Source organism: Polistes dominula, unplaced genomic scaffold (assembly GCF_049000335.1).
Source record: "Polistes dominula isolate Pdom_NZ unplaced genomic scaffold, Pdom_raw_medaka contig_15, whole genome shotgun sequence".
Lineage (NCBI taxonomy): Eukaryota > Metazoa > Arthropoda > Insecta > Hymenoptera > Vespidae > Polistes > Polistes dominula.
In genome coordinates this window covers 4,544,996-4,561,861 of record NW_028300915.1, presented here as the reverse complement: position 1 = coordinate 4,561,861, position 16,866 = coordinate 4,544,996, and the positions used below count along the sequence as shown (strand labels likewise).

The 16,866-nt window shown below is 31.7% G+C and overlaps 1 protein-coding gene across 2 annotated transcripts in view; it reads right to left on the bottom strand.

The window, feature by feature from the left end:
• Positions 1 to 1,808: 1,808 nt before the first annotated feature.
• dpr1 (defective proboscis extension response 1) overlaps positions 1,809 to 16,866 on the bottom strand; it is a 291,921-nt gene continuing 276,863 nt past the window's right edge. For both annotated transcript variants that reach the window (XM_015329152.2, XM_015329115.2), the window contains exon 6: positions 1,809 to 6,570. In XM_015329152.2, the coding sequence (XP_015184638.1) occupies positions 6,467 to 6,570 (104 nt within the window). In that variant the 3' untranslated portion in view covers positions 1,809 to 6,466. The remainder of the gene's footprint in view (positions 6,571 to 16,866) is intronic.

Below are 16,866 nucleotides of genomic sequence, written 5' to 3'. Positions count from 1 at the left end.
CATATTATTATTCGTGGATATAATCGTAATAATTATTTACGTGTCTAGACTGGAAAGTTATATTTTGCTCAACGTGACGCGAATAATTTAAACTAAAAGACTTTTAAAAGAATGGCAAAGTACAAAAATTGTTTTTTTTTTTTTATGATTGCAACGAGTATAATTTTATTTGGATACAATTTTTATAAAAAATATTATAAAGATCAAAAATGAATGTTTATCTTTTATAATCAGAATGTTGAACTTATATCAACAAATTTCATAATACCATTGAAATTATTTTAAAGGTTAAATAATTTAGAAGATTAAATTTGGTACATTATATTTTAAATTTTTAAGAAATAAGAAAATATACTGTAATTGCAAGTTCATTGTATATAAAATTTATGAAATGATATAAATAGGTATCAACTATTTAATGAATTACATAAAAGGAAACATTTTTTTTCAACTAGTCCTCTACATAAAATATTAAATGATATAAAATATTTTTCAAATAATTCTCCTCGTCTTCTTTTCTATTTGAGAGATTTATTTTCTCTATGTCATACTTTCCGCGGGTTACCAATGACAACATACGGAAAGAACTTTCTCGTATGGAAAAGTAAATACGTTCTGTACGTTGTCCATAGCAACCGGAAATTCTACGACAAAAGATCTCTTTCTGACAGTTAAAAAGTTAAAAAAGAAAGAAAACAAAAATAGGATTACTTTGTTCATAGATCGTATAAAAATATATGTTTTTATTTTGTTCCTGGATGTATATAAAAAGACTTTCATTTTTATTTCATTTTTTGTTTAAAACTGTTAAAAAAATAGCTGCTTGTTTTCATGTTTTCATACGATACTACAGTTATTTTATTTTTTTGAAATATCTCGCAGTCAGTAAGAAAGATTTGAAAAGAGCAGCAGCGAGGTCGTCGTAGTCATCGTCATTCTCGAGGTTGTCATCGATCTTTTTCCTCGCCAACTAAAGCAACGTTCTAGTTTCTATTTCGAGTTAAATGTTGTGTGAATTTAGGTAAAGACGTCTGTATTCCTTATAAATATATACAGTTCATTGCTATATTACATAGCAAGTATATATATATACATACTACTTAAGTACTTACTTGACACTATATCATGCAAATGCATCTAGCATTTCTCTGATATCGCATATCGTCCCTAAAGGGACCAAAACATGTATTGAACGAAAATATATTTCACTGGTTAGGAGAAGACGTTTGGAATTACATAAGTGAAGGGGAGCCAGGAGGATACATCGAAGGATTGCTACTATACTCCATCAAACAGTTAAGGTAAAGGGAATTAAGATACGACTTGAAAGGTACATATTTAGAATAGTTCGTGATTGGTGCTTTCGAGTATAGAACAACAAGGGTTCGAGTATGCTTGCCGACTTTGATAATCCCTTCGATGTCTAACAACGCCAACGATGGTCCAGCTAAAATGATGAATCCGTCTCTTGAGAGAGAAAGAGAGAGTAGAGATGCTTACAGCAAATGCAAATCCCAATGAACTTGAAATCTAAAAAGAGGGAGGAAGGGAGGAAGGATAAGTTTAAGGATGGATAATAAATATGAATAATTGATTTTCAATATAAGGGTTTGTGACTGATATTTCCAATTTCAAGGGATTTCAACGTTCAACGATTTCCCATTCGTCTATTTATTATTATAAATTAATTATTCATGTATTAATTGTTCGTATGTTGATTCCATAATTGTTTGAGAAAAAGGGAATGAAAGAAATTATATTTAAATGAAATTTTTCGTTTCAGGTTGGAGTAAAAAATCTTTCCGCTCTACATCTTCATACGGATAATTTATTTACAAGAGTAAAACATTTTTGTACAATAATACGTTGAGAATCGCGTGAAAAGAAGATGTTAAAGTTGTGGTAGGAGGAACACAGTTGGGTTATTTATTCATGGTGTAAATCATACGAGAGTTTGACTAGACATAAGTTTGTGTTTTTTTTTTTTTCTTTGGGTTACGATATTACTTTCCTACTGTTTTACCTGTTCTTTTTTTCTGTTTTTTTTTTCGTATATTTTTTTTTTTTAATATTTTTTTTTTCATTTCTTCGTTAATTTCGTTTAACACTTATACCGTAGTAGAAAGTATTCTGCTGAAGGGATAATTGTATTCTACCTACTCCAACGTCGATATCTTCGTTTGTCGTCGTTTTTTTTGTTCGTTATGTTTATGTTTATTTTATTTTATTTTATTTTTTTGGTATTCTTAGCCTATACTTTTTGACACACTCAGTTTACACTTAACATTTTTTGTTTATCTCAAATCATTCACTCGCTCACTCTCTTTCTCTCTCTCATTCTTGTTCATTCATTTATACTTTTTCTCTTATTCTCTCTCTCTCTCTCTCTCTCTCTCTATGGTCAGTGTGGAGAGGACGCAGCTATTTTTATTTTTTTATTTTCATTTCATTTTCTCCCTCACATTCTCCCTGATAAACGCAGTCTTTCATTCGATCAAGCAAATATAACATACAGTTCTGGTTTGCGTTGAAACATACGATTAAAATGTTCAAGGATCAAGCCACAGAGGAGTGCCGTTTCCTTTTTATTGTTCAATCCACAGAAACGATGGTTACCCGACAACGGGACGAGGATATACGTTTTCCAATTCCAAGAGAATGTAAAAGCACCGACGAGAAAATTAATTTTCTCTCTTTTTCTCCCTTTCTTTTTTTTTTTCTTGTTTTTTTTTTTTTAGTTATTTTTTAACGTTCCGACCCTTGAACTTGGATTTTCTCCGAATCGTGTTCGGTATCAAACGTTTAAGTCAAGAATATGACTCGTTAAAAATATTCTAGCCAGTCATCGTTTAAAATTTCTATGTTTTTGGTTTCGACGTGGAGACGATAGTTTTTTTTTTTGCTTTAACGAGCGTAAACTTAATTAACGAGTTTGTTCGTCCCTCGTGTTTCTCTTCTTCTTTTTATTAAAATACGAAATCGTAAAAAGTACGTCTAACTGTGAAAGATTTTCGTTTCTTAAACATAATTTTATTCGTTTACATTCTTGAAAGAGTAATTATTAGTCGTAACGATAAGTAATAGCAAAATCTTATTCGTGTCTGGGTCGGATGAATTTTTCGATATGATCTTTTCTTCCCTTTTTTCTAGTTTTATTTTATATTTCATCTTTATTCGATATTTAATATGAATGTCCAGTAAGGATAACAAAATCGTTCACAAAGATATGATAGGTATATTCATTAAAGAGAAAATTTTAGAAATTGAGACTGAAAATTCTCGATCATTTTCCTTCGAAATTCAATCTTTCTTAAAGAAATATCATCGTTTCAATATAAATCGGCGAATAGTTATCGTGAAATTATTCGAGATATTGAAATTTGTGAACAAAGGTCTGAATATCTCGAATCCTCTATATTATCCTTGAATTTTTAAAAATTAGGAATAAAATTGAATGGAATAAAGAAATTTATTGAAAATAATTTGATAAAAATAAAATGTATGAATTTAAGTTAAAATTTGTGAAAAGATAAATAAGTGGTACATATGTAACGTAGATATACACGATGTTCTTTAGATTCATATCGATTTTCGATAGTTATAATTATTTTTGTTTTTTTAAGATATGCAATCGACAATATTGGTTATATTTTTAAAATGGAATCGTCTATTTCATTTCACGAGTGCCAAATGAAAGCTTCATTCTTTTTATGTGCAAAAAGAAAAAGAAATATATGTTTGTAGTAAACGAGTTATAGGATTTTAATGTGAAACACTCAAATATTTATCGTATTCCATCAAACGTGAGAAAATGATTTTTCTTAACACATTTTCGTTACGAGGATATGGCCGAGATATCCCAAGTGAAACTAGATTTATTACTTAGCGTACTTTAAAACAGTTCGAAAGAACGTTAATCATATTCTTTGGAGAAAATTAATCGAAAGTTCGAATATACTTTTTCCGCTTTCCTGAGAGAAAACGATAATGGATAAAAAACTTTTACCCTTGCAAAAAATGCTTCTTGAATGGCGCGAAAAGCACTCAGATAATTTTCAATCATTCTTTCTGGGTATTTATTACAATCTTTTACAGTCTTCGTAATTCTACGTATCATTATTTTAATCGTATCCGAATATTCCATTTATCAAAGAGTATCACATTAATAATTTGAACTTATAGAAAAAGGACATATATATATAATATGATTTCTCTCGATAAAGATAACTCTGATATCATTGTATATTTTGTTGTATTATCGATAAAAATTTGATATCTATACTCGAGAAAAAGGATAAGATGTGTTCTTTATAACTGGGTCAACATTGATACGTGTTCAAAAAAAAAAAAAAAAGATACAATTGATTTTTCTTTCGAATCGATGTAAGTACGGTAAGTTAGTTTCTTCTAACGGAAGATATCAAACGACAAATATTTTCAAAAAAAGATTTATTTTCCGTTTTCGTTATTCGCTTCAGCATGTAACTGCGCAGATGTACGCCAACAGAAAATCATTTTAAACCGCTTCATGTCAGAGTTTATATCGCCATTTCTTTCGTGAACCCAACACCAAGATCAAATTGTGGTGGTGCAAGAAGAAAATATGCAGGTGGAATCCATCGGGTTTTATGTATGTACGTATATATATATATACACATATATTCATATAGATATACGTACTTACACACGCAGAAAATATACGAGTACGACTCTCCAATATCGAAATGCTTATAAATTTATTGACAACCGTCGCGTTCCAATTTTCTTCCTCGAAATGATTCGCGATTCAGTTCGGTCGCATTAAAATTTCGAAAGTTTTCTCGCACATCTAGAATTTTCATCCGTAATAAAAATATCATGCCATTACATCGATATATATATATATATATATATATATATATATATATATATATATATATATATATATATATATATACTACATCGGTCTAACCCTTTTCCTATTTTCTTCTATTTCATTCTCGATTTTATTTTTATTTTATTTTTCTTTCCTGGATCCATTCGAAACACGAATTTGTTCATTCGAGACGAAAGGAATTCACAACGTCGATGCCTTTACACAGAACACGTTGTGTTTTTCGCAAATAAAGAAGAACAAAAAAAGGTTTGGTTCACTTTATCAAGTCAAGAATTTCGTCTTCTAATAGATTTTTCAAGATATCTTTTTACAAACTTGCGCCATCGTATATTTTCGTCTTCTTCTTCTCCTTCTTCTTTCTCTACTTTTTTTTCCTTTAAATTTGGAAGGAAAACGTAATCGTCCTCGTCATCGTTCGATCTTACCGAATTCTCCGTGTGAAAAGAGAACGTTTCTTCTTAAAGCACGGAAAGAAGATAGAGAAAGTAAGAAAAATGAAGATGGAAAGAAAATAAAAAGATAAAAAAAAAGAAGAAAGGAAAAGAAAACAATAGAGAAGGAGAAAAACCGTTCCGATTTTCAAGTAGAGCAAGGAACGCGCGAATCGATAATCCTACGTAACAAACGTTTCCTTCTTACTTGCGTGGTGTGTGGACTACATGCACGGCTTAATCTGATTTATGAGTTTGCGCATGCGACACTATATTATGCACTTTTCTGATTTATAGTTTTGCGTAGAGTTCTCTCTCCCACTCTCTCTCTCTCTCTTACGATAACGGAGAACCCGCGTTAGCCATCATTATAATATTATGTGTGTTTTCTTTTGATCGATCTTCACGTTTTCTCGCAAACGTATATCTCTTTGCTTCTACTACATATCTTTCTATATTTGGTGTATATGCATGTGCGTGTCTGTGTTTTTACATTCCTGTATTTTTTTTTTCACGTATGAGAATATTGCATATATATAACATCCCCGCATATATACGCAAAACGAGCGTGTACGCAATTCATCGCCGACGAAATTAAAATCCTGGTTCGCGGAGAAATAATTTATGAGTTCGTCGTTAAGTGGACGAGAAGGGGGAGGAGGAACGCGAACGAATATAAATTGCGTTTATTGTTGAGAAACTAACGTCCCACGGAGTACTATCGCGATTTCATCGAATAAACTTTTCTCTTTCCTTCTCTTTAAACTTTGACCTCCTCTCGATTGATGATAATCGATTAAAGATAAACCGGCACATTTGGTAGTCTCGTATTTTCTAGCCAACCTTCACTATTTTTTACTTTTTTCTTTGTTTGTTGATCCGTCGTATTCCTCGCATTATTTTTATGTCCACTTAAAATTGATAAGAACCTTCTTTCCCAGTTCTCTCTTTTTATGAAGCTCTTCATAGGGATTTAATAACTCGAACGACGAATTTGGTGCGAATTGGAAAGAAGATCGTTCGTAACTCGCGTCTAGCAAATTTTTGAAAATCGGTTTTGTTTGCAGAAGTAACGAAAGATCATCGAGTCCCAATGATTCCGTTTTATTTTCTTCAGGCCTTTTATCGTCTGACTTGTCAAAATTTATGCGCCCGCACATTATCTCAGTCTGCCTAAGAAAAATGCGAGCAAAAGGAGAACGGTTTTCGACGTTGGTGAACCCGCAGCTGTGTTACCGTGCTGCATCGCTGCTGGATGCTCTCCTGAAACAAATATCGATCCTTTAAATCACCATTCAGTGCTAACATTAAAAGTACAATTTTTTACATTCGTATAATTGGTAAATATTTATCGACGAAAATATTTTATGTCGTCAATTTTTTCATTCTAGTTAAAAAGAAAAAGAATTCAAAATATTTGATAGATTTAAATATACATAAAATATATAAATTTACCTGACTCTTAAGAAAGTATTTAATATCAATTTTGCTTCAGATGTTGTATAAGAAGTATGAATACTTTTTATGGAATTTTTTTGATTTGTTAAGATCTTAGGACAGAAGTAACGATTTAACGACGTGAGTAGATTTGAAAGCCGTGGAAAATCGTTAATTACCTCACGAAGCCACGTTAATACATTTCGACCGATTTCTCATCAATCAGGAAACTGCAACCTGTAATTATTGCGCTGCCGTAGGCGAAGGGAACAGAAATTACAGCTATCGTGGCAATAATGTAATAATCTCCTGGCTTTCGGTACATTCTTGCTTTGATGAATGTATTCGATTGCGTTGTTCGTTTTACGGATATAATCGTTCCATTCATTGAGATTTGAAATAAATACATATATTACGACTAGGAAATCAAAGCTTTGTTCAAAATTTTCTAATAAAAGGAATATTCTATGATATAGTAACGCTTTCAATGTAATCTCGTGAAAATCAAAGAATATATTTCACACAGTCCTATTCGTATATAAGATCTTAAAGAATATTCTTATTCGATAAACGAAACACATTTCACCTTTTTCGATTAACTTTTTCATCCGAAAAGAAATGTCGATTTCTGGAAAAGACTTTGGAAATGCAAAATGAAACATTCGTTTCTTCGAAATCAATTGAATTTTCCGGACGAGCTATCGACAAGTTGATTGAATTTTTCAAACGAGGGTTATCGACAAGTCTCTGGGACAATGTGAATTATTATATATTTTGATTTTTCTTTTATAGATGAAAAATTTCTGTTTATTTTAATGGGAGATAAAATAACTTATGAAGAAATAAGTTTCGTTTCTGTTCTACAAACATATTATCAATTGTCTTAATTCTTTTAATATCTAATAATTATTCTCTTTCTTCTTCTTATTTTCCTTTCTTTTTTCTACATACATTATAAAATCTACAAGGACAACCCCAGTGCATTGATTTTCTTTCATCGTGCCTTACTTGCAGTTGCACATCACGCGCAATATGATTTACATGCCGTACGGATGAACAGTGAGAGGCGTGACAAGCTTTCCGGTGGTCTATGACGTGACATCGTATGGCCGGTAATTTTGTTCAAAAATTTCACTCTCATCTACTAAAATCATTAAACATCACCTTTCTCGCTCTCTCTCTCTCTGTATTTATTTCGTATATATATATATATTACGTAACATGCTACGTTGAATTACTCGCAAAACTCGCATTTAACGGGTAACGATTTGTGAGGATAAATATGTGAACTCGGTTGGAGATATGCAAGCACGAAAACCCATGTATGTTGTGTATATTGAATCTATGTGAATATACATTTAGTAATATATATATATTATATATATATATATATGTGTGTGTGTGTGTGTGTGTGTTATTTAAATGCTCTCAGGTTAATTGGATCGTAACCTGGTCTACTTCAATAGGTCATCGAACGTCCGATTATTCTTTCCTTTTATTTTACATTTCCAGCCGATATGTAAAATAAAAAATCATTTCCACGGGCTGTGTATTCCTTTATTTTTCTATTTCTTTCTATTTGTGACGTGGCAGTTTTTGAATTGAGAAAGCCAGAAAGTCAGCGAAATTTTTGACGCTGGAAAAATCTCTCGTATTTCGTGATCGATAAAAAATGAACGAAAGCATACAACACATATCTATTTTTTAGACACTGATTGTATAAGCGTTGAAATATTTTCTTATTCTTGTTGAATAAACATTTTATCGTTCAAAACGTGATTGAAAGTTGTATATTTCAAATATTATTCTCGAAATTCGACATAAATTGATTAAAATCATGTAAGTCGTTCGATTAAATTCGTGCCTGTTTTGAGTAATGTGCACAAGCGTTAAGAATGACAAGTTTTTCCACGAAAAATAATCTCGACAGAGTGGAAATCGTTGGTGGTACCGTGGGCTTCATCCTGTTCCGCCTGTTATGCATAACTGAATATTTATCTTTCCGTAATCCTCAGTGAATTCATCGGGTACCGAGGAAGAATAAATTCATGCACTGCATCCAAGGTAATTACAGAAGACGTCAAGCTCGTTTATACTAGAGAAAAACACTTACATACTATCAAAGCGGATAGAGAGACGAGACAGAAAGGAGAGAAACGGGATATAATTAAAGCGAGCTTTTATTAAATTCATGGTACGTGTAAAAACTTGAAAAGGAAAAAAAAGAAAAATTAAAAGAGAAAAAAGAAAAACGATATAAAAATTCATCGACACTTTTCCAACTTGATTTTCATTCATTTCTAATTAACAATATTTTTTGTTAATTTTAATTATTTCTAAATTCTATGATTGCATGCTCGGATTATTATCATCGTTATTTATTAATAATTGAAAAATGTAGGAGAATAAAATCGTAGATTTTATCGAAAGGAAACGATTCTCAAAGTGAAAAGAAAGAGATGTAAAAATTTTCACGAGTTAAATTCATATCAATAATTTACAGTTATCTGACTTATACAGTAGTTAGCTACATTTTACAATTATGAGAGTAATATATGTTCGAGAATAGTAATTTTTTTGAAAAGCGTTTTTTCTGCTTGAATAATTTAAAAAATTATCCATGAGTGTTAATTGGCGATCATTCAAGTGATACTAATCGGGTTTATCAAGGATTATTTTTTGAAAGAATTCGATAACCATAGAAAAAAGTTGATGAGATCCTTTAAGGTAGAAAAGAGAAAATTGTTGAATCCTTTTGATCATCATTTAAATCATAGATTTTATATTGTCAGAATAAAGAGAAAGGAGAAATGCAGGTAGAAGACAAGCAAAGTGATTGTGCGGCTTTTGTAACGGAACATTTAACAACGACTAAGTGGCAGCAATGTTAACGAAGTTCGGCGAACTTGTGTCTCGTTGTTACTAGTTTGACTTGTACGTGTCGAAATAATTGCTCCGAGAGATCGCAAAGGTTGCATCGGAGTCATTTGGAATATAATTGTAAGAGTATGTTAGGAGATAGAGGAATAGATGAAGGAGTGAGAAAAAGAGAGAGAGATACAGAGAGAGAGAGAGAGAGAGAGAGAGAGAGAGAGAGTGAGGAAAGTATGTACGATGGTCTAATGCGTTCTGGTTGGCCGCTACCAAAATTACGTGGTAACTGCAGCAGTGGTTATATACTCTAAGAGAACTAGAATTGGAAGATCGACAAGGTGTACGTTCGAGAGAGATAGACAGGGGTAGAGATAAATAGATAGATAGAGAGAGAGAGAGAGAGAGAGATAGAGTAAGTGGTACACAGGAGTTTCAGTGGAGGTCCAACACCACAAAATTCGCAACGTTTCGCTTTTGATCCGAGCGAGTAAACGAAAAGCTCTCCTCTAATCTTCGACGAGTGCTTTCGAGTCTGGAATTAGCACGTTCTCACGCGCGTGTGTCTATTATCCGATCGTCCGCAAATGACACGATGATCAGCTTTTCCACTTGCAGGTTTTCTCGAAATCGTCTAAACTTCTATCGAATTTCTTATATAGAAACGAAATTGAGATACGTAATAGTAATAATTTTTTACGTATCTATATTTTATGAAGAAATAAATTTTTAAAAATGGATTCACAAGTTAATGATTGATTTTTATTCGATAGAAATCGAACGCGATTTATTCTTACAATTCAGACAGATAAAAATACAACATTGTCGAGATAAGTCGTACACGAGTACGTACATAGAACTATAAATTATAAGAAGAAAAAAACAAAGATATTATTTGTTTGTCCAGGTAATACTTTTCATCTTCGTAAAATTTCGGATCGTAGATCTGGTGTCTCTGTATCGAGTTGCACAAAACGATACTAATCTCGTTTGGTTCGAATGAAAGTCGAATCAAATTCCGTAGCTTTTGTAAGCGAGAAATACTAGAAAGAATGACTATGCGTTAATCACAGTTGGTTTGTACTGCGTAACAAAAGATTATTTCCGAAAAAAGAGGGAAAGAGTGAGAGAGAGAGATAGAGAGAGAGAAGGTGAAAATTGACTAGTGGATGACGATGCGTGAAACCAACAGCTCGGTCGCAGTCTAACAACTCGTGCGATCGTTGGTAGCAGCAAGTGGAAGAATTCACTCTCTTTCCCATTTTCGTTTGGTTCCTCTCATTCTCCGAAAACCTGACACAATTCTGACGCACCCCTCCCCCCTCTTTTCACCCATACACCATCACTACCACCCTCTCAGTTATTCTCTTCTTCTATAGGCAAGTTCAGTCACGCGTTTCGACAGGAAGGTAAGCTTCATCTGGTTGGTTCTATTCGCCAAAAAACTCCTAGCTTTGATCACATCGCTGAAAATCGAAGCGGGTCAAAGGACTATGCTTGTGTCATTCGTAGGAAAAATCCTGCCTGGATCGCAATGGAAAAAAAAAAGATAGAAAGAAAGAAGAGAGAGAGAGAGAGAGAGAGAGAGAGAGAGAGAGAGATAGTTCAACGAGTGATCTGAACATCCGGTAGAAAGTTACTTTTTGAAAGCTCTCGTTGTAAGCGTTGAAAGCACGAACTCATTCTTTCTTTCTTTCTTGTTCTTTCTTTCTCTTTCATTCTCTTACTTGCTTATTCGCTCATTCGTTATTCTTTCATTTTTCTATATATATATATATATATTGAATCTGTCTCTCTTATTCATAATTATTCACTTTACCATTGGTATCTAATTAAAAAATTTAAATACTTTCATAGAAATTATCAAAATTAACAAATGTCAAAGAGCAATGGTGGCTTACGTGCGTATGTCGAGCGTGAAATCGTTTGTTATTTGTTCGCTGAGCGAAGCGAATGCAAATTCAGCCGAGCGTAATGAAACCTAGTTAATGGACTCTCGGATAAGGTGTCTTTCGACAATGATGTGTTATAATTGTCTCTTGTTTTTCTTTTTTTTTTTTTATTATTTTTTTTTTTGTACAATAGAATATGAAAATGCATCTTTATTTCCTAATTGATATATAGTTAAAAAAAGTACTAATTGCTTGTATATAGATACCCTCTTTGTCATTTTAATGAATTTTCTGTTTTTTTTTTTTATGTATTTTATATAATTCTTCTCTCTCTCTCTCTTTATCTCTTTTCTTACATTTCAAATTATGAGCGTTGTTAAGTGACAGCAATTGATTAAAACTGTGATATGATTGATTGGCATGGATAAATCGTTAAAAGTCATTATTAATTTAATCAATCAAATAACTGAATAACAAGTAAAATTAGTGATTATTAATTGTCAATAATTGTTCATCATCGAATATTGTCCGATACGATTTTGTTGTGTTTTTCGTATTTATTTATAAAAGATAGATTTAGTTTCTTGTTGTTGTAAATAATTAAAATTAACATTCATACGAGCGTGTAGAAATAGAAGAAAATATAATATTTTTGTATAAAAGAATCTTACGGATGAATAAAGTTATTTTATTATTAAAAATAACCAGAAAAATATAAAATAAGTTTTTAAAGTATATTATTTGCAAGATTGATAATCAAATACATTAAATTATTTTAATGAAATTGTTAAAGTAAGCGCATAATATTATACATTAATTTTGTTAAAAATACAAATGTTAAAGTAAAATTTCCTGTCATAACGCGATCATTGTACAGACTTTTTCATACCGTAGTATCATTCGAAAAAAGTTTCTTTTACTCGTAATACGGAGAATACGTACTTTCGGTTATTAAAGTGGACCGAAAAGGTGCGAAGAATAGGAGAACTTTTTACTATATCCATTTGCGTTTCTTTTTCACGCGTATCTACTTTCGGAAATAACCATTTGAGGTTTCTTTATAATCTCAATATACATTTCCGTAGTAGAATGAGAGAAAGAGAGAGAAGGAGAGATGGATGCTCGTAAAGTTTAACAATGTTACAATATGTATATAGATATTTTCAGACACATTTTTTTTTGAAAACAGGGTAACAAACGAACAAAATGTTACATCCTTTTTTTTCCAACTTACTTTTATAAACTTGTTTGAATATACTATCGGTCAAAATAATTTTTTAACGTACACAAATTTCACAATTTTCAGAATAAATGATAGAAAAGTAAATTGTCGATTTTTTATTTATTTTCATAATGAAATTATGAAATTAAATAGGTTTCGTTAAAAACGACTAACGAAAAAATAAGAAAACAAAACTTACAGATTTAATATTAGACAATTTTTGGAACGAACGATTGATGCTATGTACAAATATTGATAATAAGAAATAATTTGATATGGTATGCATTTAATTAAATCAACTTTTTATGATTATTTTGTTAGACGGTAAAATAATTTCGGCCCGGTAACAATGTATAAGATATTTTATTTTATGTTTCTTATTTAATATTAAAATATTTCGATAGATAATAAGATTCATTCCTATTCATTGAGTTATGAAGCGCAAGGTATTAAGGGTTTTTTTTACAAGGATAGATAGAATTTTTTTTTTACTTGTTAAAACGTTTATCATCAATTTTGATATTTGAATAAAACTTTGTTATTTCATATAATGTCCGATGAAGAAGAAGAATCGGAATGAAGTTTAATGTAGCGTGATTCTCTATTGTGTTCTTTCATCAATCTATCTTATTTAGATTTTCCGATCGTGGTCTTTCGAGACAGAAAAGGAGAGAAGAAAAGAAAGAACGAGATATTTTTTTTTGAGGAATATTCTTTAAAATAATTAGTCGTTTCGTGAATAACATTTCAGTAATGAATAATATTTTCTTTTGGTCGGTACAATATTTATTGGTACAGTGAAAAAGACGGATGTTGGAGAAAAAAAAATGCTTTCAATTCAAATTTCGAAAGAAATTTGTTTTCATTTTATCGTTTGATTCTTCGTTGTGAAAGTTACAGTTAAATGGTTGGTAAGTTAGATCTATATTGCACGTAAAAGTTAAAACGTGTATCGAGTTATTAAAATTTCATGATAAATTTTAGTACATAACTTTTATCTGCCATATTTATTTTATTTTTCTTTACTTTTAACTCCATCTCATTTTTTTTTTGTCATGTAACGAGAAAACAGCTTGACATTTGTAGAAGCTTGTTTAGAATTTATTTACGTAATAGGAACGCAATTTTGCTCCTTGGTAAACAAAAAAGTTGTTTCATAATTATTAAAATGTATCGATTATAAATTTTTGAATTTTAAGTATGTTATATAGAGACTCGTCGTTACTCGATGTATAAAACGAAAGGAGGGATGAGTAAAGAAGTACAGTAGTTTTCGAATTATTTGGCTTGATTTAGCATCAATTTGGCTTATCGTCGTTGCCATAATGGTGTGTGTACTTTTCGTTTAGGAGTGCAATTTGTAGTTTTCTTCCTTGAAAAGTAGAGTTTTAACGAGTAGTTTATCGGATAAAGATTATTTTTTGGAGAGGAAAAATTTACGACTCGTTAGAGTTAAACTTTGATTTTATAAAAGATCGTAACCGTTTGAATCGATCGTACAAACAAGCTTGAAGTATTATCATCGAAACGTATTTTCGATTCGATCGAGTATATCCTCGTTCGCAGCTTTTTTTTTTTACCGATCCTTTACTATCTTTGGATCGTTGATAACAAGAAGCGTGATTCGATTAACGTTTCGAAATCGATGAACAGTCCGAGATAAATTTACGTCACATGAAGCAGCAGTAGCAGCTCTTTTCAATCAGTAAAGTACACGCAAGTTTCTTCGACACGTCACGCTCTCGTGCGTGACACTCAGCATATTCGATTGATCATGTTCGCGTTTTTTGCTCCCTTTCCTCCCTTCCCCCTCTCTCTCTATCCTATCCTATCTACCTGCCTTCCGTTCGGACCGTAATGTAAACTTTGTAATAACGAATTAAATATTATAACGCGTCGTGCAAACGCGTCGTTTCGTATTTACATGGAAATAGCGTATACACCGCAGCTGGAAGCATTCGTATGTATGTACATCAACACACTTTTCGCAAATATTGGCCGAACGTGCAACAATATTGTCCGTAACCTCGCGCACGTCGTGTGTCGACCCTTTCTCTCCTCCACTAGGTGCTCTCTTGTCTACCTGGATTTTTCCCAGTAAGTCAACAATACTTTTTTATTTATCTCATTCCCCTTCCCATGAAAATTGACTTATATCTATGAAACATCGAAACGAAATTATCGTTGGTATTTTCTATGTTATAATTTTGTATTTCTTCTATCGAATGAGTATATAAAAATAAAGAAAGAAAGAGAAAGAGAGATAGTATGAATTTTTGAGTCGATTGGTGTGAAAATTAATGAAAAATAAAGAGAACACATTATACTGTTCATAGTATTGTATCAAATAAAGGTGAAAAATCTGTAATTTTTTGATGATCATCAGGTTCATGCGATAAAACAACAATATCATTGGTATTTACATCTTTTATCATTTTTATACTTGTGTACCAGGTAAAATTATAGCATATGATTCATTTAATAAGAAAATGAGAACGCGTACGACTATTTATACTATTTTCTACTGTCTCCCTTTCCCGAATTCTTTCATCTTTATTGTCATTTATACGCGTGGGACGTTTATTTGTGATTAATGAAATATCTGAAATCAATATCGGAAAAGCAATCAGTTTCTCTTCGAAGATGGAATAAACAGTTTGAAACCGCTAGTTTCGGTGTACAGTAATGCGAATATCACTTCTCATTCGAACAATGGCCACTGCTTCGAGTGAGCTTTAAGTTCACTCGAGTTCTATTCTCTCTTCCACTTTCCCTCTCTCTCTCTCTCTCACTCTCTCTCTTTCTCATTCTATCTATCTAGTCTACTCTACTTCGTGGTATCGAAGTAATATCCTATGCTAATGACCCAGCTGGAGGTCTCCTCGATTCTGATTCTCCTCTAAATGAGATTCAATAATGGTTTAGCAATTTGCTGACGTACTGAGATATATATTATGTTTATATATAGATTTTAAAAAAGAGAACGCGACGCGAGGTGAATAAAATCGAACCCTGGAGAAAGAATACAGCAAATAGCAAAAGGTGAAGAAGAAGAAGAAGAAGAAGCTGAAGGGACAATCAATTGCACTTTTCTATTCGATTATTATTTTTTCTTTTCTATTCTTTTGTAAATTCACAGAATGTTATTTCCTTCCTTAGAAAATTTTTACTTGATGGTAAAATATATTTGAGATCTTTTATTCTATCAATTGTAAATAAGTAAATGCTAATGATTCAATTCTTTATGTGATTATGTTATTGATAAAAACTATGTATCGATATTATCTAAACCATTTTTGATAATAAACGAAGGTTCAATTTTTTTAATCAATTTTTCTTAATATATTTTTTTCTTTTTTAATAGAATTTAAAATACGGTGATTAATCGACGACATTATAAGTGCATACTTTTAACAGCATAAACGTGTATGTACATACGAAAAGTACTTACGTACACAATAGATATAGACAAATTTTATTTTATCATCTAGCATCCAATCTGTTATCGTAAAAGTGTGAGCACGATTGATTCTCGATCGTCCAAAAGGTCTCCGCGTTAATTCTATCGGAATGATAAATCGAGGCTTTTTTTTAGTACAAGCGTTGATTTTGGCACTTTTTCAAAATACTGAAAGAGAGAGAGAGAGAGAGAGAGAGAGAGAGGAATAAAAAAAATAGGGAAAACAAAAAAAATAGAGACAGAGAAGGTTGAAGAATGAGCAATATGTTTTCGAGCGTTTTCCACTAAAATTCGCTCGTTACTGTCAGTAGAATTCGGCTATCGAGAGAAAGAGAGAGAATAGAAGAGAGAAGAGTGGTTATAATGAACGACGAGCATCTATTTGCAACTATTGCGGATTGTTCTCGTTTCTGATAAAATATGTCTGTGTCTTGCTATATATATATATATATATATGTATATATGAAATGTGCAATACATAGAGAGAAAGAGAGAGAGAGAGAGAGAGAGAGAGAGAGAGTTGTAAGCGTGAATGTTAATAATGCGATCGCATACAAAAGAACGTTTGTTAGCGAGAGGATATAAATCCGTGTTTGAATTCAAATAGCGCGCCAAAATGTCGACTTCGTTCCCTTTATGCTATTTGGAGAATGCTTATTATCATTAATAAAATATTT